Source organism: Trypanosoma theileri (assembly GCF_002087225.1).
Source record: "Trypanosoma theileri isolate Edinburgh chromosome Unknown TM35_Tth_8_V1, whole genome shotgun sequence".
In the NCBI taxonomy this organism is placed as follows: Eukaryota; Euglenozoa; class Kinetoplastea; order Trypanosomatida; family Trypanosomatidae; genus Trypanosoma; species Trypanosoma theileri.
Window position 1 is genome coordinate 576,570 of NW_021639850.1, and position 26,617 is coordinate 603,186.

General features: G+C 36.5%; 12 protein-coding genes across 12 annotated transcripts; all 12 read left to right on the top strand.

Annotated features, from left to right (window-relative positions):
- Positions 1 to 1,203: 1,203 nt before the first annotated feature.
- On the top strand, positions 1,204 to 5,796 carry TM35_000083350 (uncharacterized protein; the record flags this gene model as incomplete). Its single annotated transcript, XM_029024200.1, has 1 exon — positions 1,204 to 5,796. One exon carries the CDS (start codon positions 1,204 to 1,206, stop codon positions 5,794 to 5,796), a length of 4,593 nt encoding a protein of 1,530 aa, XP_028884603.1.
- A 428-nt stretch (positions 5,797 to 6,224) lies between these two features.
- Positions 6,225 to 8,243, top strand: TM35_000083360 (uncharacterized protein; the record flags this gene model as incomplete). The annotated part of the gene is made up of 1 exon (XM_029024201.1): positions 6,225 to 8,243. One exon carries the CDS (start codon positions 6,225 to 6,227, stop codon positions 8,241 to 8,243), a length of 2,019 nt encoding a protein of 672 aa, XP_028884604.1.
- Positions 8,244 to 8,749: 506 nt separating this feature from the next.
- Positions 8,750 to 9,430, top strand: TM35_000083370 (uncharacterized protein; the record flags this gene model as incomplete). The annotated part of the gene is made up of 1 exon (XM_029024202.1): positions 8,750 to 9,430. The coding sequence occupies one exon, from the start codon at positions 8,750 to 8,752 to the stop codon at positions 9,428 to 9,430; it is 681 nt and encodes a 226-aa protein (XP_028884605.1).
- Positions 9,431 to 9,526: 96 nt separating this feature from the next.
- TM35_000083380 (uncharacterized protein) lies at positions 9,527 to 10,735 on the top strand (the record flags this gene model as incomplete). The annotated part of the gene is made up of 1 exon (XM_029024203.1): positions 9,527 to 10,735. One exon carries the CDS (start codon positions 9,527 to 9,529, stop codon positions 10,733 to 10,735), a length of 1,209 nt encoding a protein of 402 aa, XP_028884606.1.
- A 480-nt stretch (positions 10,736 to 11,215) lies between these two features.
- TM35_000083390 (uncharacterized protein) lies at positions 11,216 to 12,439 on the top strand (the record flags this gene model as incomplete). Its single annotated transcript, XM_029024204.1, has 1 exon — positions 11,216 to 12,439. One exon carries the CDS (start codon positions 11,216 to 11,218, stop codon positions 12,437 to 12,439), a length of 1,224 nt encoding a protein of 407 aa, XP_028884607.1.
- A 735-nt stretch (positions 12,440 to 13,174) lies between these two features.
- TM35_000083400 (uncharacterized protein) lies at positions 13,175 to 14,575 on the top strand (the record flags this gene model as incomplete). The annotated part of the gene is made up of 1 exon (XM_029024205.1): positions 13,175 to 14,575. The coding sequence occupies one exon, from the start codon at positions 13,175 to 13,177 to the stop codon at positions 14,573 to 14,575; it is 1,401 nt and encodes a 466-aa protein (XP_028884608.1).
- A 1,054-nt stretch (positions 14,576 to 15,629) lies between these two features.
- TM35_000083410 (uncharacterized protein) lies at positions 15,630 to 16,505 on the top strand (the record flags this gene model as incomplete). Its single annotated transcript, XM_029024206.1, has 1 exon — positions 15,630 to 16,505. One exon carries the CDS (start codon positions 15,630 to 15,632, stop codon positions 16,503 to 16,505), a length of 876 nt encoding a protein of 291 aa, XP_028884609.1.
- Positions 16,506 to 18,434: 1,929 nt separating this feature from the next.
- TM35_000083420 (uncharacterized protein) lies at positions 18,435 to 18,779 on the top strand (the record flags this gene model as incomplete). The annotated part of the gene is made up of 1 exon (XM_029024207.1): positions 18,435 to 18,779. The coding sequence occupies one exon, from the start codon at positions 18,435 to 18,437 to the stop codon at positions 18,777 to 18,779; it is 345 nt and encodes a 114-aa protein (XP_028884610.1).
- A 566-nt stretch (positions 18,780 to 19,345) lies between these two features.
- TM35_000083430 (uncharacterized protein) lies at positions 19,346 to 21,226 on the top strand (the record flags this gene model as incomplete). Its single annotated transcript, XM_029024208.1, has 1 exon — positions 19,346 to 21,226. The coding sequence occupies one exon, from the start codon at positions 19,346 to 19,348 to the stop codon at positions 21,224 to 21,226; it is 1,881 nt and encodes a 626-aa protein (XP_028884611.1).
- An 863-nt stretch (positions 21,227 to 22,089) lies between these two features.
- TM35_000083440 (uncharacterized protein) lies at positions 22,090 to 22,395 on the top strand (the record flags this gene model as incomplete). Its single annotated transcript, XM_029024209.1, has 1 exon — positions 22,090 to 22,395. One exon carries the CDS (start codon positions 22,090 to 22,092, stop codon positions 22,393 to 22,395), a length of 306 nt encoding a protein of 101 aa, XP_028884612.1.
- Positions 22,396 to 22,988: 593 nt separating this feature from the next.
- Positions 22,989 to 23,633, top strand: TM35_000083450 (40S ribosomal protein S3; the record flags this gene model as incomplete). The annotated part of the gene is made up of 1 exon (XM_029024210.1): positions 22,989 to 23,633. One exon carries the CDS (start codon positions 22,989 to 22,991, stop codon positions 23,631 to 23,633), a length of 645 nt encoding a protein of 214 aa, XP_028884613.1.
- Positions 23,634 to 24,212: 579 nt separating this feature from the next.
- TM35_000083460 (uncharacterized protein) lies at positions 24,213 to 26,540 on the top strand (the record flags this gene model as incomplete). Its single annotated transcript, XM_029024211.1, has 1 exon — positions 24,213 to 26,540. One exon carries the CDS (start codon positions 24,213 to 24,215, stop codon positions 26,538 to 26,540), a length of 2,328 nt encoding a protein of 775 aa, XP_028884614.1.
- Positions 26,541 to 26,617: the final 77 nt, after the last annotated feature.

Sequence of the window (26,617 nt, forward strand, 5' to 3'; positions counted from 1 at the left end):
TTATTATTATTATTATTATTATTATTATTATTATTATTTCATTCGCAAAGTCAATAATAATAATAGTAATAATAATAGTACTATTTTCCCTCCTTTTTTTTTTGGCATTGTTTTATTTCGCTGTTTCTCTTATTATTATTGTTATTCTCCCATGTTCCTTGTATTTCATTATTATTATGATTATTGTTGTTATTATTATTTTGTTCGGCTTTTGTTTTCTACCTGCTCAATCTCCCTATTTTAGAGATCGAGGAATGTGAACAGTCGTGAAAATGGGGATAAGAAACAAACAAACAAACAAACAAGCCCATGAGTTGAATGGAGAAACCCAAATGTTAGTGAGTTGTATATATATATATATATATATATATATATATATATGTTTATATATAAATAATGCGAGCGCTACTTCATGGTGTCTTCTTTTTTTCTTTTTTATTTTGAGTTCATTTTTTTTTTGTGTTTCTTTCTTATCTGCGGCATTGGCGTCATTGTCGTGTGGGATTATTTCAATCTTTTTTTCTTTTTGCGTTTAGATGGGTGAGTGTCTCTCATATATATATATGTATATATATATATATATATTTATATTTCTGTGTTTCTTTCTTTGTTTCTTTTTTTCTTTTTGTTTGTTTATTTTTGTATTGTGTGTACTATTTTGCTTGATGCTTTATTTTGGGATTATTGTGTGTATTCCATTCATTCATTCATTCATTTTATTTTTATTTTTATTTTGCTATTCTCCTTCAGTATCCCTCACAATGACTACTTTGTTTTTGTTTCTATGTATGTCTACTAAATATTAGAAAAGAAAAAAATGCAGAAAGAAAGAAAAAGAGAAAAAGAGAGAAATAATTCAACAGCAATCCTGCAGGATATATTTATATATATTTATTTATATTTATATATACTTATATAGCTATCTATCTATCTATCTATATATATATATATATATATATGTAATAAAACATGTGACTACTTCTGTCTTTACATACGTTGTACATGATGAATACGGTTTTACATGTTTATTTATTTTCCTTTTATTATTATCTTTATTATCTTTATTGTATCATTTCTTTTTCTTTCTTTTATATTTCTTTCTTCTTTATTTCTGATGCGTACACCACTTTTTAATTCTATTATATATTCTCTTCTCTTCTCTACTCTTCTCTTTATTTATTACTATTATTATTTAGATAGAGGATGCTGCGGGCACCTAGACAAATCCATTCCTTCTCTTCATTACCCCAATCATTATCATTATCGTCTCTTTCCTTATTATTATACTCCCAGCGAAGTATTAGTACCACACGGCAAACAAATAATGGGAAAGAAGAAGAATATTATGTAACTCCCTTCTTTGCCTCTCTATTCCCCACGTATTTTGAAGATATTAAAAAAGATTCTAATGTTTATTATTCCCATCAACATATTCTACAATTGCAAGAACAATTACGATTACCACGTGATAAGAATAATAAGAATAGTGATAGTGATGGTGAGTCTCATACTTCTCATAGTACTCACTATGTGGGAAAGAAATGGAAGGATGAATCTTTACAAGTGAAATCATCTTTAAATACATTACGTTCTTGGCATTTGATTGCAAATCTCAAACATGCGGTTTTATACTCCACCAATGGAGAAGAAAAGCGGGATAACACACCTTCAACTCATATAGAGAGTAGAACTCAACAACAGAATACAGATAATAGAGAGAAGAGAAGAAATAATAGATATGATAATAATAATAATAATAATGATAATAATGATGAGGAATGTACAAATCCAATGGGAAGAAGAAGAAGAAGAAATACACGAGATGAGGAAATATTCAATAGGAAAAAACCTCTCATACCATCTGATATTGTTCGCCTCGTACGTCATTCTATTCAAACAATTCAAGAACATGGATCTATGATAAGTGATAGTGCGGAAAAAACATCATCTATTCTATCTACTACAGATGTGTACACACGAACCTCAGATGAGGTACGAATAGAAGATCACAAGGAGGAAACCCCACTTTGTGAAAATGAATTCTTAACACTATCAAAAGAAACACTACTCGCCTATGTACTTGGGAATAGTAATGTAAAGATGAGTGAGGCGGCAAAGACGACATTAGAACCACTACGACGAGGATTAAGTCAAACACTACAGACCTCAGCGTATACATTTCATCTCACCTTTGAGACACTTGTACGGCAAGGACAAGAGCGAATGGCGGTGGAACTCTTTCGACGTTGGTGGCGACATAATCCACATCTTTTTCCACTTGAAATGGAATTACATCCAACAGAGGAATTATCATCTCTGCTGGAAATTGTAAGAGAACGGAATGCGATTACAGCCTCACAGTGGGATGTGATTAGCAAGCAGTTGGTACAGGTACCATACAAGAAGTATTTAATATCATCCGCACTTTTTACACGAGTACTGATGGTGGCCATACGAATTGGTGAATCTTCTCTTGAGGAGGAATTTATTATGCGTGAAGTTATTTTTAGAGGTGTATACATGACAGTTTGTGGTGGTAATGATAGTGATAATAATAATAATAATAATAATAATAATAATAATAATAGTGTTGCTGTCACTGTTGGGATTCATAGAAATGATAATAACACTATGAACAGTACTGCTTATGATTATGAAAAGTCAATGGATAGATCTCTCTCCACGACTGGACTGCAATTTCATACTTTTAAAGAAAAATATAGTGATTGGTTAGTTCTCATTGGAGCTGCTGCGGCGGCGGCTTTATTGGAGCGGCATGCAACAAATTTCATGCGAGAAACTCGTGGTGGGGCTTCATATAATCGTTTAGTAAATTCCATTCGTGCAGAGTATATGTTATTTATTCAACGTGCATGTAATCCACATGTTTATCATGATAACTCCTATTCTTTTTCTTCTTCTAATACTACTATTAATACTAATACTAATATTAATACTTTATTGCGTGAGGAGATGCCTGGTTGGGCTAAACTTCTCTTCACAACAGTACTTCGTTGTTTTGAGGAGTCTGGGGTATTTCACGGTTCACCTGCACGTCGTCCTGGGAATTGTACGTTCCTTTGGCAACAAATACACCTGCAGTTACTTCGACAATTTCCACATGTATTTCATGCAGGGAATACCGTAACTACATTACTTTCTTTTACAGCACTGGAAGAGGCGGCGGTATCTTCTTTGGGTACACATCGAATGTCTTTTTGTGGAAAGGAAGAGGGATTATACCGGTGGCGTTTAGAATGTTTGGCACAACAAGGGATGACTAGTGGCAATTCTCATAATAATAATAATAATAATAATAATAATAATAATAATAATAATAATAGTATTGATAATATCACATGTTTGAAGGCGTTAGGTGATATTCCACGTGTTTCCAGACGATTACAAGCTCGATTCGTGACAGCGCACTGTAAACTCTCAAATACAGATAACACTGGATCTATTTTGGAAAATAATAACAGTTCAGTTTCTAAAGAACATATAGTAAATGAATTACATTGGAAACAAAGAGAATTATTTGGACAAGGAACAAGTCTTTCCGCCTCTCAACTTAGTGTACCTGTTTTTATGACTTCACAGGAAGTAACCGATAGCGCTAGATTCGCTCTTGAAGAAATAGATGCGGCTCAACAATGTGTTTGTAATATATTTCGAGATCACACATCACTTCTTATGTTATCTCCAGATACTTCTCAAGATGTAATGAGTTTAAATGAACGGCGAAGTCGTGAAGATATTATTGCCGAAGCCTCACAACCTTCTATATTTCTTTTTCTTCGACTCGTATCACTTTTATCATCTATGGGTGAAACAGCATTAACTCTAACAAGAACAACGTTAACAGCACGAACCACTGAGGATAAGGAAGAAATAGAAGAGAAAGAGAAGGAATATCATTTTCAACTTGTAGAATGTCTAGAAAAAGATATAATTCCATTTTGTCAATTAAGTGTGGCATCATATTTACATCGTTGTTGTGCTACTTGTCTTTCTCGTAGTGGAATACAGGGGATTCAAGCACTTGTTGGTGAAAAACAACATCTTCTTCAACAATTAACAGAAGGAGCAGCGATGGAACGACTTCTCATTGGTTTACTTTGGGGAAGTGATAAGACAAAGAATGAAACTTCAGTTAATTCACCTTATTCCTTTGGAAGTGGTTCATTAGCATGGCAAATTATTTCCCAACAGCGTTCTATTATTTTAAATAAAAATAACAACAATAACAACAAGGATGGGATTGGTAATAATAATAATAATAATAATAATAATAATAATAATATAATGAATACTGGTGGTGGTGGTGGTGGTTGGTCACTTCTTGAGATGGTACTCTCACATTTGGTAACACTTGCAATTGCTATCCATGATGATTACAGACACGTTGTCTATCTTTCCCCATATATGCACCGTATTGAAGATGAGACAATAGATGCGGATAATGTTTTTCTTTCCAATCTTCAGAGTGAATTACGTTGGAATCCAGCACCTGCAGTGCACTTGTATGTATCTTTACTACAACTTCTTTTTTGGGTATTGGAGACGGAATCAACAGGTGTGGGTGTTAATACTGTGAAACGAACGGACCATGAGTCTGGTATCAGTAATACTATTTCTGCTGCTGATAATGATAATAATAATGATAATGATATTGGAGATACATATAATAGAGAAAATAACAATAGTGAGAGTGATGATCTTGATACTATGGAGGGAAATAGTATACCTTCCTTGAGTACAACAGCACATCATTGGCGTATCGTTCAGAGTTCACTTCGAGAAAAGTTTTTATTATCATCATCATCATTATCATGTACTGCACTTCCACCATTTTTACTGGAACGAATTTCTCTTATTCTCGTTTATAGTTGTCCAGATTTGGAGCTTTTATTGGTATGTTTATTTTCTCTTTTTCAACAGTCAATTTATAAAGAGATAAAAAATGAGAAGGGTAAAACGGTAGTGGATAACACTCAAACAGAAACTCTTTCTTTCTTTACACCACGATTATTGACAAGTCTTTGTAATTTACTGGTAGTAAATGGTGTAACTGCGAATTGTATTCAAGAGTGGAGACGAAAAAATGGTGCTCCTTGTTTTGTTACTAAGAATGAAAATAACACATTAAGCGATTGGCATCATGTAATGTTTAATCGCATGATACCTGCAAATCCGTTTGAGTCAAATGCATGTGAAAATGAACAAGCAGAGTCTTCTATAAGTAATACTGCTAATAGTGATAGTAGTAATAGTAATATTACAAGTGGTAGTGAAGAGAGCTGCAGTAAAGATAAGGAAAATAATAATATCGTTTTGACAGCATCTGAATCATATGAAGGTTTACAACTTTTAGGTAGTGTTGTACATCACATATTACTAAGCGATAATAGATGGAAGTCTTTACGTGGTGATAATTATTACGTTTCCCTTTTTCTCTCCAGGACAGAGAAGGAAGGAAAAGAAAACAACAACGAGAGACACCGAGAAAAGAAATCTTACCCACTAGGAGTAGTACTCCCATCAAGACAATTAGCTTCTGCTTATCCTGGTGGTGTGCGTCAACGGGTTATAAACATAAAAGATGCACTACGTGAGATGGGATCAGAGAGACGTCAGCAGTTGCGTAAATCCCTGTTACCACCAAGAAGAGAAGAAGGAATACTTGTATCAAGTTCATTGTTTGATATTACGAATGCTGATAATGATGGTGATATTGATGATGATGATGATGATAGTATGGTGAACTTTTTTCTTCGAGTAGGTAATGAAAAATGAAAAGAAACATACAGATGATGATAATGTGACGTTACCCCCGTTGATCTGACTCACATAAATGGATAGATTTTGTACACTTTGTGTTTTCTTTTTTATTATTATTATTATTTTTCCTTTACATATTACTATTCTTCTTTTCCTACTTCTTGCTTATTCTGGAACCTCCATTAATCCACCTATCATTTACTCTGGTTATTTGTTTATACAATTAATTATTCATTTTTTTTTTTTTGTTTCCTTTTTATTGAATCTATATATTTTTTTTCTCTGTTTTTTTTTTTATTTTATTTATTATTTCCTTTTCATCACACTCATTTTTTCTTCTTCCCCCTCTCTTCTATTCTATCTCATCTATTCTATTCTTTTCTCTTTTCTTTATATATATATATCTTTGTGTATAGGACTGTGGGGTCTGCGGGGTCTCAGCCATGCGCTTCTCGTCCCTCCGCCGACTGCAGTGGGGGCCGGCGGCTCTCAACGGCACGGCAGTCGCACCCCGGCGGAAGCGGCAGTTCGTCATGCGTGAAGGAAACAATAGAGCCACGCCTCAACATCACAGCAGAAATAATAATAATAATAATAATAATAATAATGGCACCGTTACTTCCCCACCCGCTGGTGTGGCCCGTGGTCTCTCACAGCGTGAACACTACCGCGCCCTCCGAGAAGCACACCAACAACAACAACAACAACAACAAGGAGAAGAAGAAGGTAATAAAAATAATAATAATAATAATAATAATAATAATAGTGGGAAGTCGGTGCCCGGCGAGTGGCTCGCTCCCCTCCCCCGCCGCCCAGCGCCGATTGACGCGGACGGTTACGACGCCGCACCGCCCACCGCCGACGAGCGCCGCGCGTGGCTGCAGGCCGCACTCGAACGGAATGCCGCGTCGGTGGTGGAGTTCACACCGGGCGGCGAGAAGGACATCGACACCGGCGGCCGCACACCCGCAGACTTTCACGCCAACGCGAGTTGCACGACGATTCCAACAGACTCGGTGCTCTACAATGCCGTCCTCGCCGGTGCTGAGCTGGATTCACGACGACGTAATAACTCTTGGACAGTGGCACGAAAGCGGCAACAAGGTGTGTGTGAGTTTGCAGCAACAAGTTCTGTAGAAGGGAAAACTACGGTGGAAAAGGATACTGCTAAAAGTGATAATGATAATAATGATGAAAATGGTAGTGGAAATCTTGAACATGTTATAGATGAAAGAAGACGTCGACAACGGGAGGATGAAGGTTCATACACAGATGTATTTGAAGGGGATTTATTGGAACCTAACTATGAAAGTATAGGCTATTCAAGATCAACTTATGGAATGCGAAAGTTATTCTTATCAGGTCTTACAGGATATCAAGGTATGATTACAAGGGAAGAAGAAGCACGTATATGTGATGAATTACTTCATCTTTTGCAAGATCGTCGTGCTGCTTATGTAGCAGAAGAAACTAGATATTGCGTTAATCTTTATGAAAAAGAACTTGGTATACCTGGTAAAGATACTTTAGCTTTTGCTATGAATCGTGCCCCAACTCTTCAACTTGTATTAGCGAGATTTTTCCATCTTGGTCTTATTCCATCTCCACCTAATGTCTGTCAAGTGAGTGAAATGATAGGTAATTTCTCTGGATACCCAGTACATAAAAAACCACCTACTATAGGTCCTTATGTGGGTATTTTAAATCTTGTCTCTACTACCGTAATGCATTTTCAACACTTAAATTGTCCATGGTTCCCGAGAATACATATGAATCCACGTTCTCTCTTTATTGTAGAACAGCCTTGTCTTGGTGAATATAAAATGGGATACAAGAGGACAGAACAACCTTTTCATGCCTTTGAATATGCTACACGTGTGTCAAAGGATTATCGAATAGAAGTACTATTTGCAACAGTGGAAGTGGAACAAACACGTTATCTTCGTGATGCTGTTGGACTCACTGAGTATGCAGAAAAAAGAGAACAAGAGAAGATGGGTAAAGAACAGTTGGCACTTCCAAAAATGCCACAATCCTCATCTATTGAAACAGGTGATGAAGTATCATTATTTTCTGGTTCCACTGATAAGTGGTTAGAACGATTAAATAATCAACTTCATGCCTCTGAAGAGGTTACTGGTAATACCCCTAAAAAGGGAACTATGATTGATGGAAATGCTCTTCGAGAGAAACTATTAGCCTCTGGTTGTATTGGAACTAAATCCCGTCCTCTTGAGACATCATCATTATCATCATTAGATGGAGAAACACCAGATTCTAACACTGAAGAAAAAAATACTCAACCGTCCGAAAAAATGAGTCCGGCACAACGTCGAATGGCAGCATTAAAGGCACGCTATGCATTTGCTAAGCGACTGAAGGAGGAAACCCGTCCACAAGTATCATCTGGAGGTGTTCATTTAATTCAAGGACATTCACCACGGAAACAAACACGACTTTAGGCAAAAGAAAAAAAAAAAAAAAAAGAAGAAAAGGAAATAAACCGAATCGATATATCTTTCATTGAACGCTAAAGTGTGTTTGTGTTTTGTTTGTTTTTATTGTTGCGTCTTCAAATTGTCTTGAGTGTATTTGTGACTCGGTAGCAGTAGACCTTAACGCAAATATTTGCTGTTAAAAAAAAAAAAAGAATAAAAAAAATTTGTACACTTTATTCTTATTTTTTTTTTTTTTTTGTTTATGCTGCTTTAGTTCCTTTTCTTTTTTTTTTTTGGTTTTCATATTTGCTTCACTTCTTCTTATTTTTTTTTTGTTGTGTTTGCATTTTTCCCATGTACCGTTATCAAGGCAGGAAGTGGGATTGAAAAATAAGAAGAAAAAAAAAAAGGAAGAAAGCCATCAATTACGAAAGAGTGAGAAGAGACACATTGAACAGAGGTGTGTCTCTCAATTCTTAACGTTTATTTTTCAGTCATTTTTTTTTTCTATTTTTAGTAAATGTGTTGCGATGAGATTATCGCGAATTGCTGCTCTCCGCGGTTCTACAACCGCCCGATCTCACGTCTCTTCTTTACATCCAAACAGAGAAAAAAAGGCCTCATCACATATGAATAAATTACCATTACATAATAATAACAAGAGTCTTGGTCTGCAATTTAATCTCTTTCCATTTTCTTCCATGGCCTTTACGGAATACAGTGAAGTCCAACATCATTTAAAACAGACTATTGAAACCTTAGAGAATGTAATTATTTCCTCCTCCAATGTTGAAGAGTCAATGAAAGTGGATTATATGGTATTTCGGTATAGTGAGGGAGTCATGGATGAAAACCTTTGGACAGAAGAGAGAATGAAACTTTCATTATATTTTCTGCGTGAGTTGACAACTCATATTCTCCCAATAATGCCTTTGGTGTTAGCATTACCTTTGTCAAGGACGAATAAAATGACAATGTCTTATGTTGAAGGTATATTTGAAACACTTCATCGTGTTGGATGTACGAATATATTGTTAGAACTACCTCACCCAAATATACCATCTGCAGTTAAGGAAATACATCCTTCTTATAGGAATAGTGTGTTAAAAAATTGGCAGTTACTTCTGCAGCGTAATGGGGGAATGTGTATATCATCTTCACAGTGTAAATCACTTTCATTAGCGGAATTGTTTCCATGGATTCTACAGTAGGGTTTTCTTCATCGATTCTCTGTGGGACTTTCAGTGGATGTGCGTTCCTCATTACAGTCTTTGACTCTTCTACAACAGGATGAAAGGAATGAAGATATGGAGAAACTGAGAAAAGATGCCATTAGTGAAAAAGAGGAAGAAAAAGAAGAGAAATACCAAAAGAAGAATAAGTTAACTACGTGGATGGAAGATCAAATGGAGAGAAGTTCTCAACGAATCTCAAAGGACAAAGGTAATCACTTTACAGAAATGGTAAAAGAATCTCAAAAAAATTTAAAGGAAACTAATATGTTAACCCTTGATATGCCTACCAAAGAGTTTACAGATATGCTTCTAGCTCAACAAGAATCCTTTCAAATGAAAAATGAGAGTGCAAAGAAGGAGGAGGAAACTATAATGTTAGCACAGTTCCTGCAGCAGACATTTAATAATGATGTGACGAATAAAACTACAAAAGTTCAAAAAGAAAAAAGAAAAGAACCTCAAACAAGTGTATTTCTCACAAATCAAAGTGATATGAAATGGAATAAAATGTCCAAGCAACACAATGTCCTTCTTTATTGGAAGTTGTTAGGGGAAATTGCACAACGTACACAAGCCCAGTACATTTGTACAGCACCATGTGTTAATCCTGCTTCTCTTAATGCATGGAAACAAGCTTGGATTTCTACTTGTATATATAGTAAGAATGAAATAAGAGATGAACCATTTTTGTCAACCTTAAAGTCACTTCCAATTGTAAATGCGTTGTGGCCTCTTCTTTCTCCTACACAATTGGAAAGAGAGAATCGGTTAGCTTCTTTAAATGAAGGATTTATTCAGAGTAATGGAAATTTAAAAGATGTACTTCTTTTTACACCTTCCTATTTAAAACAGGATCTTCAGTCTACCATAAGTAAGATTCCTCCTTCGATTTTGCAACATGCATTTAGTTATGTAGTCTCTCAGAAAAAACAAAAGAGACGGGAAACGCAAATACTTCATGATGGAGGTAGTTTACGTTTATTTTGCTCTAGTAGCAGAGATAATAATAAAGATGATATGCTACGCCTATTGGGAGCTGGGGCTAAAGGACGTAAATTATTACTATCAGGACTTTCTACAGAGCAATTGTCTTGTCTGCATGAGATGGAAATGATTTTTCGTGAGAAGAGTATGAAGAGAGTACTGGAAGAAATGATTCAAAGTGCTCATGTGGAGAATGATGATAAGTGTTCTTCTCATTTACTTCTTACTGTGCCACCTGATACAGAACCTTCTGTTTTGATAGAGTCACTCCGATTTTTACACTCTAGATCAGATTAATAACGAAGAAATGGTTGGTTGCTTAGTTAGAGTGTAGTGGTAGTAAAACTTTTTTTTTTTTTATTTGCCTCTTTATTCACCTAACTAAAATGCCAAAACAAAAAAATATTCCCACGTGTAAAGTAAGAAAAATCAATAATTGTTGTCTTTACTAACCTTTTGATTGGAATTATTGAGAAATGTCTGTTTTCATTTTTACTATATATGAGTGGTGTTTCTCTTTCATATATAAATAAATATATATGTATATATATTTTTTACTTCTCCCTTAAACTTCATTTACATTTTAAGTGTTCTCATTCCGTTTGTGAGGAATGATAAGACAGGAAAAGTAAAAAAAAAAAGAAAAAAAAAGGCAAAAGATACAAACAAAAAAAGAGGTGAATCATAACAGCAACCCTCAATAGAGAGAGAGAGAGAGAGAGAGAGAGAGAGAAAAGGAGAAAACGAAGAAAAAAAAAAAAAAGCAAAAAAGCCTATATGTGGCGCCGTAGTCTTTGTTTATATGCCCCACCCAAAGTACTGTGTTTAACGATGATACCTGGTGGTGGGGCCATGACGGAGGCTCTCAAGCAGTTGGGATATACTCCATACACTTTTGAACACACCTTCACTGGAGGTCGTGTAGACACACACCCGCAAGAGTGGTGTATGGTGTTAGATAAGAAGAAACCATTCAATCCTGCTATTCTCGATCCTGCCCCTAGTGGAACTTCCTCTTCTTCTTCTTCTACGAGTAAAAATGACGCTGGAACGCATAATGTGAGATTTGATGCACTTGTTGGCCCACCATGCACATTAGCTTTTGAAGCTATATTGAAAGAGTGTCCATTAAGTACGCGTGTGATTTTAGTGGAGGAACCGGATAAGGAAGCATGGGCACGGGATGCCGCCGCGTTGTGGGGACCATTATTACGACACACAGAACGGGCATCCCGGCGGCGTGCGGGTGTACATCTTCACGCCATGGTAGTAAAGATGACGGCAGGTATGACAGGAACGAATATAAATATAAAAGAAGGTAAAAGAGTTTATGGAAATTTAACAAGTATAAAGGGAAATACAATGGAGAGTGCCGCGGCCGCATTAGAGGCGTTTGAGACACGTGTACGAACAGTAGTGCCACGGGATCGATTGTTAGTGTACCGCTACGGTGATGGTTGGGAGCCACTCTGTCGTTTTCTTTCCATTCCCAATAGTAATACCAATGTCGAATCCCAAGGTAATTTGAACACTAACAGTAACACTAATGCTAAGAGTATTTATTCTATCATAGAGGAGATGCCGTTTCCAGCACGAGACACCGGCGGAGATGTAATTGCGCATTTATGTGAACGACTGCGTCGTGTGGAGCGTGTGGTGTTGTGGGCCACTTGTGGTTTAGCCGCTGCGGCTTTAGTGCTGCACGCCCCGCTGTGGGTGGCACTGCGGGATATCGTCGCTGCGTATCATGCGGAGTACCGCGCCGCCTTTGAACCCATCCTGCGTGAGGCCGCAGTGGAGGAGGAAAAGGGAAATGATAGCAATAGTAATAGTGATAGTGATAAGGATAATAATGGGCGGTCACCGCGTCTCACGCTGCGGCGGGCACTTGTGTTGGCGAAGAATACAACAATGGCGTTTGAGGCCAAATGGCGGGAACGCGGTGGTGTTTGGGGCGCCACTACAGAGGCATACAGCTCACTTGCAACAGACGACAAGTAACAAGTAAAGGAGAAAAAGAGAGGGAAAGAGACATTATTTTTTTTTTTTTCTTTTTTTATTGAGAGACTGTCTCTGCGCATAAGTGTATATCGATTGGTTTATATTATTATTTATTTATTTATTCTGAGGTTTTTGTTCTTATTTTTTGCACTCGGTAAGCATATATATATATATATATATATATATATATATATATGTGTATATATTGCTGTTCTTTGTAGAGTTAAAAACCTTGACCTCTTCTCTGTGTATTGGGTGTTAATTTTTTATTTTTATTTTATTTTACTCTCATAATGTTTTCTTTTTTTCACAATATAATAAAAAGAAAGCGTTGAGAGAACCTTGAGGTATTGCACAAAATACTCTGATAAGTTTGCGAGTAACAAACTAAGAGAGAAATTATTTGAATTTATTTCCTTTTCTTTGTTTATTATTATTTTTTTTTTTTAATTTGTTTTTATGAGTGGTGTTACTCCTCTCTCTCTCCATTCACCTCTAAAAAAAAAAAAAGAGCACAACAGAAACAAACAGACAAACAAGGAAAGAGTGATAGAAATAACATCTGTAGCCGTAGAATAAGAAGAAGACAGAACTAGTAGAAAAGAGCAAATAGATCGAAAAGAAAAAGAAAAAAAAAAAAGACACATATACATCTATAAAATAGATAAGAGTAACAGTTTCCCATTTTATTTTTATTTTTCTGTAATCCCTTTAACATTTCCTGAAGTGAACACAATGACATCTATTGTGAATACCGCCAGTGGCAGTAACAATCCCTTTGAGCGATTGCGTCCATCTCCACGCAGTGAAGAAGATGATATTCGTAAAGGTATATTTGGACAGGCATTACGTTTATTACATACCGCCTCTGATGAGGATAAACTCCGTTGGCGTCGCGCCATTGAAGAGGCTACGGCCCCAAAGCAACCATCCTCAAATTCTAAGAAGAATAAGAAGAAGGAAAAAGAGAAAGAAGAAAAAAGTAATGATCCTCTACCAGAGATGGAAGCCACCACATTAGCCGTTAAACGACCACGTGAAGGAGAAGTAGAAGGAGAAGCAGCAGCAGCAGCAGCAGAAACGGAAAAGAAAGAGAATAATGAGAGTAAGGATGAGAATGAGAATGAAAAGAAGGAAAATGAAAAAGAGAATGAAAAGAGTGATGTGTCTACCAGCAGTAATAGTTGTAGTGAACCAACTACATCCAAGTCTGATGTTCGTCAACCTTCTGATCTGGAGTTTATTGCCGCTTATTTACGTACATTACTTGAAAAGGTAGTAGGTTTAAGTCTTCAAGAACTAAACGTGGATGCCCTGCGTGTGTTGTGTGTGATGTTAGGTATACCGCTCCCTGCCAGTAAAAGCAAAATGATACACTACAGTATATTGGCAAGTTTTTACTATACACATTGTGAGAAACTTGGGAAACGTGTTTCCAGTTCTCATCATCTGGAAGCACAACTCAAACGTGATGAGGAGATGGTTCGAAAGATATATGCGAATAAATTACCTTCTATTACTTCTACTACTACTACTACTACTACGACTACTACGACTTCTGGAAAAACAACTTCTACAAAGAAATCGACAAGAAATTCTTCCGGTAAAAATGATATGTTGCGTGTTGTGGACGGTAATGTTTCCTCCACCGTGGAAACCCCGAGATCACAACAACAAAAGTCTCTTGCAACTCAACCACCACAAACACAAGCAAAAAATACAACAGGAAAGAAACGAGATACTTTGGCAGGAACAAAGGGTATAGAACAACAACACCCTGTAGAGATGCAAGAAGAAGAAGAAGAAGAAGAGGGAGAAGAAGAATTAGAAATACACCACAACAATGCAGTGTTCACGCAACAGACATCTCGTCAGACTGATAAGAGTAACAATTATTACAATAATAATAATAACAATAATAATATGGATGGAGAGTGGTCCATGGTACAACTTGAGCAGAAAGTAGCATCTATAGTACATTTATACGACCCGGTGACCACTGCGGTAGTTGTGAAGAAGTTGGCACAAATGGGTTATCGCAATGCGGACGCTGCAGAGAGAGTTGAAGATATACTTAACAGTTTCCATCAACGCCAGTTTGTTTTTTACGATAATGGCATTGCATACCTTCTGTAGCTAGTGTTTTTGCATAAGGTACCATCTGTTTATTGTCCCTCTCCTCTCTTTTTTTTTTTCATTCTTTCTCCCTACACACCCACTCTCATTCTTATATATATATAGAGAGAGAGGGAGAGAAAGAGAAAGATAAAAAAAAAAAAGTATTGGAACAACAGAAGTAGCAAGAGACCCTCTGACTGGTATTTTACCATCTTCCCGAACACTTCATAACGGAAGATGTGTGGCGCATAGAATCATTAAAAAAAAAAAAACATTTTTTTTTTTTTTTTTTTGAAGAAAGAAAAACAAATAGAAAAAAAAGTAATAAGGCGAAAAGACGGGTGAATGGGAGAAAAAGTATTTTCTTTTTTTCTTTTACTTCTTTTTTTAAAACAGGATCCCGTTATCAATATATATATGAAAAAGTGAAAATATATATATATATATATATACGTACGAGTGTGTGATGTGAGATTAGGCAATGCCGTAAGTTTCTTGATATTACTACTACTACTACTTCTACAACATCTGGATAATGTCATTTTATGATGTTAAACTGCCACCTTTCGGTGGGGTTTTCTCTACTTGACGGCCTGCTGTTAGTTCACCGCATCCTAATCAAAAATCATGGAGTTAATTACATGTTTTGACCATATATTTTTTTTTTGTTCTTGTTGTTGTTGTTCTTCTTCTTTGCCCTTTTCTCTCTCACTTTCTCTCTCTCCTATACACATGTCCCCATTATTTTCTCTTTTTCTCTCTATCCCTTTTTTTTTTTTTTTGGTTCTCGTTAGGTCTTAGTAGCTATTCTGCTAATTTACCAGAAAACAAAAGCACAATCCGAAGTATTCTACACACACACACAAAAAAAAAAGAAAAGAAAACGCGGTAGTTTATTATAATTCTTTATTCTCACACTTCTTTTAACCACATCTAGTACGTTTTACTATTACTATCATTATTATTATTATTATCATAACTATTTTTTTTTTAGTTTTTCCTCTACTGTAGCTAAATTACTCCCCCCAGGAGTGTCTCTGTGTCCCTCCCCTTCCCACTTTATCTATCTAGTATGGTTTTCTCTTTCTCTACGGTGGCTGATGAAACACTAGTGGTTCTCATTGCGGTATGTACACTCATCTCCTACATTGTCTCTCTTGTCTGGTGGAGTATCGTCCCATTTCTCTTTTACCCGGAAGAGCGACGGCTGGAGAAACGCATTGCGCAGTTACGAGCAGAGGCGGAACTCTGCAACAGCAGTGATCATCTCCACCTGCACGGGAAGTTGTGTCGAGAGACGCAGCAGTTGATGAAGGAACTCACACGAGTACGACAACAACGGTTTGAATTATGTCGTTTTTGTAAACAACATAAACAACAAACAAAAGGGGGATATACTGGAAATAATAAAGAAGATGCATTGCAGTATTGTGTAGCCTACCTGAGATGTATGTTGCCACGATTGGTGGGTGTCTTTATTTCCTGTGGATTTATGATTCCCATTTTATACTTATATGGAAACCGTGGTACCATTGTGTTATTTCCTCGCAACTTCAGTCTTCTTTTACCATTAATTAAGCATTCGATCGAGCAAGTGATGATGATGTTGTTACTGAGTCCATTCATGTGGGGAATTTCTAGTGTAGAAGAACAAATGTGTAGTGGTAGTAGTGGTAGTGGTAGTAGTGGTAGTGGTAGTAGTAGTAGTGGTAGTAGTGTTAGTACTGGCAATTGGGCCCACACAAATAGAGGCATTTCGGGTAATTTTGGTGGTAGTAGTATGATGGGAGATGGAAGTGTAACGGAAAATATGATTCGAGGAGTTCCTGTTTCTCCCACGGCTGTGAATTGCAGAGAGAATGAAATACGTGGGATGGGTGTCTTTCCGTGGTTTCTCACTTGTTTTGTTGCCGTACGCTTTACACATCGTGTTCTCTCACGTGCTTAAGAGATATATGAACAAGACAATACAAGAAAAGAAAAGAAAAAGAAAAAGAGGGAGAAAGAATAGAAACAAAAGAAAGAAGAAGTCCTTTGTAACGAAGAAAAGAAAAGAAAAAAGAAAAAAAGAAGAATAAAAAAGGAAGAAGCATATACACAGAATTCGGAAAAGGCAATTGTAGATTTTGCAGAACTTCAAAGTGTTTTTTTTTTTCTGTATGATATTCCCATCTTCTTTTTTTTCCTTTTGTATATATATATATATATATATATTTTCTTCTTTCGTACTTACACACTTCATCAATGGTCTATTACTGACTTTTTTTTTATTATTACTCTTTTGTTTGTTTGTTTTTGTTTTGTCTTTTTCTTTCCTCATCAAATAGTAATATGGATTCGTTTGCGTCAATATATATATATATATATATATATAAGAAAAAAACAATAAATGAAGAATGTTTTCCTTCTTTTTTTTATTATTATTGAGATGTATTTGGCTTTGAAAGTGTGTGTTTGTTCGTTTGTTTCTTTGGATTAGTTGCTCTTTTTACCACCCACCCCTCCCCTCTCACTATTTCTGTTGATCTCTTGATTATATTAATACTATTATCACTACTACCATTATTTATTCTCACTACTTGTACTGGTAATAGTATTAATAGTAATATTTCTTCTAAACTGTATGAAGATAACTCATTTTCTACGGGGAAAAGAGGGTGTGGATTGCAGAAGTAAACTGTTGTTGTGAGAAGAGAGAAGAGAAAAGAGAGAAAAGGGGGAATCACGACAGTAAACTGTGAATGAAAATGCTCTCAAATGAGAATGGAGAGAAAAAAAAAAAAGAAAAGGAAATATGAGAGAAAAGGCGCAGAATCAAAATCAAAAAAAAAAAAAAATCTGGCTTCATTTAGAAGAAAGCAGTAAAACACAAAAGAAAAAGAAAAATAGAAACGAAGAGAGAAAAAAAAAAATAAAACAAAAAAAAAAATAACTGATAAAGAAAGGGGTTCACCGGATATGAATTAAAAAAACAAAAAAAAAACAAAGGGGAATGCAAAAAAAAAGAAAAAAAAACGGAACAAAAAAAAAGGTGATGGGTAAAGGAAAGACTATACGATTGGTTAAAGACACTACTGGAAAACGGGAAGGAATGATTATCAGTGAAAGATAGACATATGTATACATAAATGTATACAACTCTGCATGAGGTATATGAAAAGTAAGTTTTTCACAAGCTGAAGTAAGAGAAATATATATATATATATATATATATATATAATGAGGTATATGGTGTTTTTTTTTTTTGTCTTTGTTTGTTTGGTTGATTGACTTTCTTTTCTTTTCTTGATACTCATGGTCAACTGAGACCAATATGGGTATTATAAGAAACAAGAAGAATTATCTTTTTTTTTTTTGTTTCTTTGTTTGTTTGAAAAATGCCTTGACGAGACTGAATGTATCTGTATCTGTACCTCTGTGTGTGTGTATGTTTTCCTGTAGAAAAAAAACATGCGTGAAAGTGTCTCTTTGACCTGTTTTATTACTATTATTGTTGTTATTTTTATTGTTATTATTATTAATTTCATTTATTCCCTATTATTTCTGTAATGGAGATATGCTCTCTTGTTAAAAACTGTAAATGGTTTGCTTTTCTCTTATTACTCTTACTTCACCGTAAATAAATAAATATATATATATATATATATATATATATAATTTTTAGGGAAGAGGGCGTTAAGACACTCATATACGAAATCGCACCCTTTCTAACAAAGAGAGAGAGAAGATTGAAGAAATAAAAAGAAGTTTTAAACAACAACAACAACAAAAAAAAAAAAGACGTTAATAGTAAACATAATAAACTTGGAAAAAGAAAGAACAAACTATTTAAACAATAAAAAAAAAAATAAAACAAACAAACAAACTCATCATCATCATGCAACCTCAGGCACCTCCCATGACTTCATTTGAGCAGAATGCCACTCAGGCATTTCAACTCATGGGATCTATTCGCATGCAATCAGCGTTATTACATCGCGGCACTACTTTCTGCTTTGATCGCTGTTTGGATACGGAGGAATTGTATACATTACTGCGGACTACACAGGCGCCTATTCGTTATCGTCTAAATGCCGATCTTGAAGAGAAGAAGTGTACCACAAACTGCGGTGCCAAGTGGGATGAATTATACCGACTAACAACTATGCGTGTGAATGAGGATGAGACACGTAAAGTGCAGATGGAGGCGATGGCATCTATGATGGAAGCTATGCAACGGTAAAAGAAAAGAAAGAAAAAAAAAAAGTAGCTAATAATAGTAGTAATAGTGATGTTGTGGGGTTAAACTATTACTAACACTCATATATATATAGAGAGAGAGTTTCTGTTATTGTAACTGTTACTGTTGCTATTCTGGTTTAACAACACGTAATACAGACATTGATGAAAGAAGTGGTCACGGTTTATTTGTATCTTTATCTATTTATCTATCTATCTATGTGATTGCTATTGCTGGCCTTGTCATTCTTGTTGACCTTATTCTTTGATCCTTCATAAATAGTGGTGTATATATATATATATATATATATTCTAGTGCACCAACACATGCAAATATCATTGCCTTAATTATTTTTCTTTTTTGGTTTTTTTCTTTTTTTAAAATATATTCTCTTCACCAGAAACATACACACAAAAAAAAAAAAGATCAAAAAAAGAAAAAAGGACAATAGTTGTTTTTTCTCAAAACTCATAATAGTCAAAAAAAAAAAAAAACAACTACTATCTTCACCACCATCACTACCACGATAATAATAACAACAAAGATTTCTTGTTGTGTAGAGAAAAAAGATGAATTTCTTAGATGGACATAATGAATTACCATACAATAAACAGATTGAGTTGGATAGTATTCTTTGTTTGGTAGGAGCTGGATGTTCCATAGTGGCTGGGGGTGTACTATTTGCCCATTACTTTTGCTGTTCATATTCTAATATTCTTCGAAGTGCATTTAATGACGTGTTTGTTGCTGTTGTAGTGGTTCAGGTTTTGCAAGCATTGCAACTCTTTATTTTTGCATTAATGACCATCATTCGTGGTCATCATTCAGTACCGATTGAATATCATGACCTCAATATTAATAATATTAATAATAATAATAATAATAATAATAATAATAATAATAATAATAATAATAGTAACAACACGCACTTAACAACGTACGGAATGACGTATACTATGTGTAATGTAAATGCCTCTTTACATCAATTCTTAGATGCGGCAACACAAGTTCTACAAACAGCGTTTTTTTTAGTATTGGCGAATACCCGTCGACTGACTTCACTGGAGGAATTAGAGATTACAGATGAGGATACGATTATTCGTACTGGTGGTGAGAGAAATCGTGGAACTTTTTTTATTGAGGAGGAACATGGTTATAGTAGTAGTGGGCGTAGTTCAGCCTCTGTCGCTACTCGTCCCTACAATGCTGCCCATCCCACCAATCGCGAGTACAATAGTGGAGAAGAAGAAAATGATAATGATAATAATGATAATAATGATAATGGTGAATCCTTTTGCTTTCGTGTATTTCTTAAACCCATGAAAAGACGATGTAAATGTGTTTTATGTTGCCGTAAACATCGAATGAATACTTCGGCTGCGGCTGCGGTGTCATCCACACCACTGCAGGGATCATTAGTCTTTCGCCGTGAAGATCCCGCAGGTGTAGTGACAACCCCATCCGCCTCTGCAGCCTCAGGAGGAGAGGAAGGAGGAGGACAAGGGAGACATACACTGTGGCGAATTACGTGGAAGATTTATCTCACCGCTATTCTTTATGCCTCTCTCACTCTTTTAGTGTGTTGGATTGTATTGATATTTGTACCAGATTTTACAGTGATTTCATCAGAGAGTGAATATGCACAGGCGTCGTCATCTCGAAGTATTTCTAATACACTTTTCTTTTCTCAGGAACTTGCATGGTGTTGGATTCCAAATAGTTATAATTTAGCGCCTGATGTATCCTCTTTACATAAGTTGTGTTTAGTGTTACTACAAGTGGCTGCAGCTTATGCATCACCAGTAGTCTTTTTTTTTAGTGCCACTTACGCTTATATTGCATTACGAAGATGTTCTCCTTCATTGCTGCGAGATCATCCTATTGTATTATGGCGTATTTCTGTATTTTGTGTATATCCAACGTTGGTGTATCTTCTTGGTGCAGTAGACCGTTTTGCCCTTCACCCCAAACCATCATCATCATCATTATTAATAGAAACAGCATTGTATTCAGATAATTCAGTGAGCATGGCACATATGGTGTTGTCAGCGGTGATTTCTTTCATGTATCCCTTTACCGCTGTAGTGAATGTTGTGCTTTTTCTGTATACAGAGGAACTTTTAAGTGGAATCTTTGAGAAATGCCACACTAAACGACAACAATGGCCGTGTTGTTGTTGTTTGTGTTGTTGTTATTGCTGTTGTTGTTGTGGTATGAATGATTCTGAAAATAGTACAGGAGATGATCGTTTTGACTGTAGTAGTGATATTTTGCAAGAACGACTTACTTCTGATGGCGGTGATGATAATAATGTGATGGCAACAACAGGCTTTTGTGGTATTGTGAAAGCTATTGCCTGTTCTACCGTAACGGGGCTACCACCGGCCGCACCTCCAGTCCATTGTGCTCCCACGACCATATTAGTAGGGCGGATTGAGAATGGGTCATAATAATAATAATAATAATAATAATAATAACGATGACAATGAAACTGCGAGTGAAACCGTATCTTGCTTATCAATTTATTCTACATTCCCGTGCGAATGTTGACAAAACTGTTTCTAATCAGGTGACTAAACCGATGCTCTCCACATATCTCACTAGGTGAGAAAGAGGGAGAGATTGGGAGAGGGAGAGAGAGAGAGAGAGAGAGAGAGAAAAAAAAAAAAGAATCTGAAAGATGTTTGGGAATAATTATAGTAAAAAATGAAAGAAAAAAGAAGAAAGAAAAGGGAATCAAAATGGATGAAAATTAGTCAATCTGAAGAAGACTTGAGATTGTTTTGAATTAATGTCTGTAAGAGTCTTTATTTCTATCATATTATATTCCCTCTTATTTACTATCTTTTACCCTCACGGGTTCTCTGTTTTTTTTTTTTTCTTTCTTATATCTCTCACTATCTCCCTTTCTCCCTCTATCTATCTATCTATCACTTATGTGCTACTTCCTTTCTAGACTAATGACTTTTCTTGCTGTTTAATCCTTTATCATGTGAAGCTCTTATGACATACCATTATCTTTTTTTCTTTTTATTGTATTATAATAATGTATTTTAATGCTTTGGGATTGCTTTCTCTTCCCTGACCAAAGTAGATGCGAAAATGCTGACCCTTTAGTTCATACGGCACTGTGGCTCTTAATTCTTTCCCTTACCTCTATAAACTATATATATTTTTTTTTTTCTCTTTTTCTTTCCCTATGGAAATGTGTATTACTGTTTCACTTGTTAACATTTTTTTTCTTTTTTTTTGTTCTCTACATAATTTATATGTATCTATTCTCTCTATTTTTTTGCAAACAAAAGAGTTATCGATGTATCTAGCGGTATTTCAAGAGTTCGCCCACCCGGATGTACTTTCACGGGTAGAAAGTGAAGGAATATGCCGTATTGATCAGGCTACTGCTCCCTGCACTATGGCGAAATCAGATGAAGAGATCGCAGCTGTTCGAAGCAATGCCAAATTAATTATTGAAGATCCAATTGCAACAAGCGAAGAAACAGTAGAAAAGACACTTGCTGCGCTGTGCAACTTGGGCTTTACTGTTACTCACAGACACCCTGTTACATCCGCTGGGTGTCCAATGCGTGACCGTGTCATTTTATCATATACGGTGTAGATGATAAAGTGGCTCTCATATTCACAGCAAACAGACACACACACACACACACACAATATATATAAATATAAGGAAAGATATATACGACTCACGTATAGGTATGGGTGAGAAGGGAGTGAGTGAGTGAGTTAGGTAAAGGAACATATTGGTCGTGTGTATTTTCTAGTGTCTGTGGCGAGATGAGGAAATAAAGCGAAGGAAGGGTAGAAAAAGAAAAAAAAAAAAAGAATGAATGAAAGAAATATACGGGGAGGAGTTAATAAACATATGCGTTATTTGACTTGAAATTATTTTTCTCATATTCTTGAGTGCATATAAAGCCTTCACAAAATATGATACTTCTGGAAGCGGTATTTGGAGTTAGGGCTTACATATATATATATATATATATGTATCTATTTCTATACCTCTCCCTATTTCACTTCTCTATTCTATTATTGTTTTTATTATTTAATTCTTTTTCCTCCCACCTTTTTTTTTTGTTTTTCTTTCTTTTTATTTTCCATTTTTGTTTTCCCGATTATTGTGTTAACAGTGGATTGTCAGAGGGACACATCATACACACAAACACACAAGGCAAACAAGCAGCAATCATGGGACCTATTTCCAAGAAGCGTATGATCATCCGCGATGGTGTCTTCTACGCCGAGTTGTTTGAGTTCCTGAAGCGGGAGTTGGCCGACGACGGCTTCGCTGGTGTTGAGCACCGCGTGACCCCCACCCGCACGGAGATCGTCATCCGCGCCACCAAGACCCGCGAGGTGCTTGGCGAGAAGGGCCGCCGCATCCGCGAACTCACCGCCTGCCTGCAGCAGCGCTTTAACTACAAGGAGGGCAAACTGCAACTCTTCGCTGAGCGTGTGGAGGTGCGGGGCCTCTCCGCGATGGCGCAGGCGGAGTCCCTGCGGTTCAAACTGCTCAGCAACCTGCAGGTGCGACGGGCGGCGATGGGTGTGATCCGCTATGTGATGGAGTCCGGCGCGAAGGGCTGCGAGGTGACGATTGGCGGAAAGATAAAGGGCCAGCGGGCGAAGAGCATGACATTCCGCGATGGCTACATGATCAAGTCCGGCACAGCCCACAAGAACTTTGTCGATGCCGCCACTCGCCACTGCCACCTCCGTGCGGGTACGATTGGTGTGAAGGTGAAGATCATGCTGCCCACAAGCAAGAAGGGCCAGGATGAGCCACTCCCCGATGTGATCACCGTGCTGGACCCTAAGGTCATTGAGGCATAAACTTTAAATGACCTTGAGGATAGTAATGGAAAGAAGGAAAACGTTTTCTCAAAGGCGTTTTTTCTTTTCTTTTTAATGCGCCCCTCTTTGATGGATCCATTCTAACATTATTTACGTTTTCTTGTTTTTTTTTTTTACTGTTTTATTATTATTAAAAAAAATATATATATACCTCTTCTTTTTTTTTTTCTTTCTTTTTAGTTCAAGTGTCTTTTTCATTTTGAACTCAACATGCATGTTGCTTTGAACAAAAAAAACTTTTTCTTCTTTTTCTTCTTCTTGACATTGTTGTCGTTTTTTTTTATTTTTAAACAAATGGTATTTATTATTTGTCTGTACTTCATAGGAGGGGCGGCACTATTGCTGCATCTCTGGTGTTTGTGTGTGTGTGTTTGTGAGTCTCTCTCTTGTTGGTAGGGTGACTGAAGGTGGGGACAGAGCAAACATACCTACGACGAAGGAATTAAGGACCATTTATTGCTTCTGAAAAAGCGAAAACAAACACAAACAAGCAAAAAAGAAATAAAAAAATAAAAATAAAAAAGAAAGAAGAATATATTGAAAAAAAAAAGAAAAAATATGCGGTCGCAACAATCACCATCACGTCATCATCAACATCCCAATCCCTCTTCTTCTTCTCCTCCTCCTCCTCCTACGGTTTCTCCTCCTCAGAATACGCATCGCGGGGAATTGAGTGATACCACTGCACCAGTGTCTACAGGAGGAACATCAAGTACTAGAGATGAGCCAAAGGCATTTGGTTCAGCTCATGTTACATTTACTCGAGCTGGAGGTGACACTACTATTCTTGGTAGTAACAATGATGAAAGTTCCGTAGCAACAACAAGTATTGGTGGTGGTGGTGCTGGTACTGGTGTTGGACGAGATCGATTCCTTAGCGCTGAAGGTTTCACGGCATCGCCCAGTGATACTTTTTCAGACAATGAAGAGTCTTCTGAAGGTAGTGTTGGGAGTTCTTTCTATAGTATGAATCATTTAGCTCTCGCTAACCGTTCTGATAGCGATGATGATGATGTAAAAGACGCAAAAGATGCAAAAGCACTACAAGAATCTCTTCTTAAGGCATTTCCAGATTCACTACGTCATATTGCTGTAGATGAAGCAGCAGCAGAAGCCTTACTTTCTAATGATCCTGCAGGAGCAGTAGAAAGTGGATATCATCGACAATTTTCAGAATTAGTTCTACGTGAAGTCCATCATTTACTAACCCGAACAGCGAGTACACTTCAAGCACGAAAACGATATGTAATGCGTCATTACACACTTGAATTTGATAGAGTAGGACCAAGGGCATTAGAATCAATGGTAGCAGAAGAAAGTGCCCGTAGTCTTTCAGAATGGGATAGTGTTTGGTATCATGGTCCACCAGATTCAAATGGTGGTATATTAGCAGCCGTTACTGTACGTCCACCAAGGTTTACAGCAGGAATGTTATGGAATGCGGAAGATCGTTTTCTTCTCGGAGGTACGGCTTTTTTAGAAGAGGCTCGTCTTTTGCAATTACGATTACCAGGTGGAAGTAGATCTTCAGTGAATACGACTAGTGTATCTTTAGGAGCAGACTCCAGTGGACCTGGGAAAACAACTGGACAAGAAGGAGGAGGAGGAGGAGGAGATCAGACTTCAAATCTTAAACCTCATGCGGATAATAGTGAACAACGAACACATGTATGGTTTCTACTGCGTGAATATATCTCTGTCTCAAAGGCTGGATTAGGATGTATGGTTCAAACCTTTTCTATTATTCCTAGTCATGTTTCACTAAATGTAACTCGAAGTCATTCTATACATTATAGTCTTATACAAGGTATATTAGAACAGTGTGCTCCTGGAGCGGTAACACGTGCTTTTCCACTTTCTATGCTTTTACCACAATCCGTTGCTCTTCGTGCAAATTCAGCAACTATTGGTGGTGCACTTAATACTCCAGCACAGTGTAGTCGTACACAAGCTGAATTTGCACATACTGGAATGGAAAGTATGTTTGCTCCAATGGATGATAGTTTGTCTTTTATGACGACTAAAAGTCTTTTTTCTACATCCCCTCATCGTCCTTCAAAAGTAAAACATACATGGCGTCAACCATTAGGAGATGAGGTATATCTTCGTTTTACAAATCCTAAACTTTATGCATGGGTTATTCAACGACAACCGGCAGTTCTTACTTCAAGTATTAATATTATTTCAGAGTATATTCGCTATAGCCAAAGATTACGTTTTAGACGAAAAATGTCACGACTTCTTCGAGCTGTTCGTACAATTCAAAGATTTTTCAGAGTTTCTTTAGGAAGAAAAAAACGTGCCGTTCAACGTATGTTACACCAATGGAGACAATTAGAATTGGATTGTCGAGAACGATTAAAAATTCATACCTTTCTTCCTACTGCTACTAATCGTATTAGTTTCATTGTGGCTACTGTATTATGGCAACATATTGTTACCACCGATCAATACAAATTATCCATGTTGGAAGAACAATTTTCCGCACGTCGGGCAGCGTATAAAAAGTGGTGTGCACAACGAACAGAGGAGTGTCAGGCAAAGCAAGATACTTCACTAGGGGTCTCATTTACATTTACAAATACGCCTTTAGTGGACTCTTCCAATAAAGAAATGGGAGTGAATAATGTTTCTTGTTCTTTATCCCTATCTGGAGGAAGTAAACAACAAGGAGCAAAAATCATGTCTAAATCACATTTTCCATGGATTTCACGTTGGGGAGATGTTTTGCATGCACGTTTTGGTTGGTATATAGATCCTGAAGAATTGTTGCTAGAGAGTCACCGCCGAATGTTGGTATCATTGCGAAGTTCTATCTTAACAATGTCAGAAGTACAGGAAGAACTCAAGAAAACATGTAAAGGACCTGTGTTATCGCTTGTTTGATTGATGAAAATTTCTTACAAACAAAGAAGAATTCTTTCTTTTCTCTCTTTATTATTATTATTATTATTATTATTATT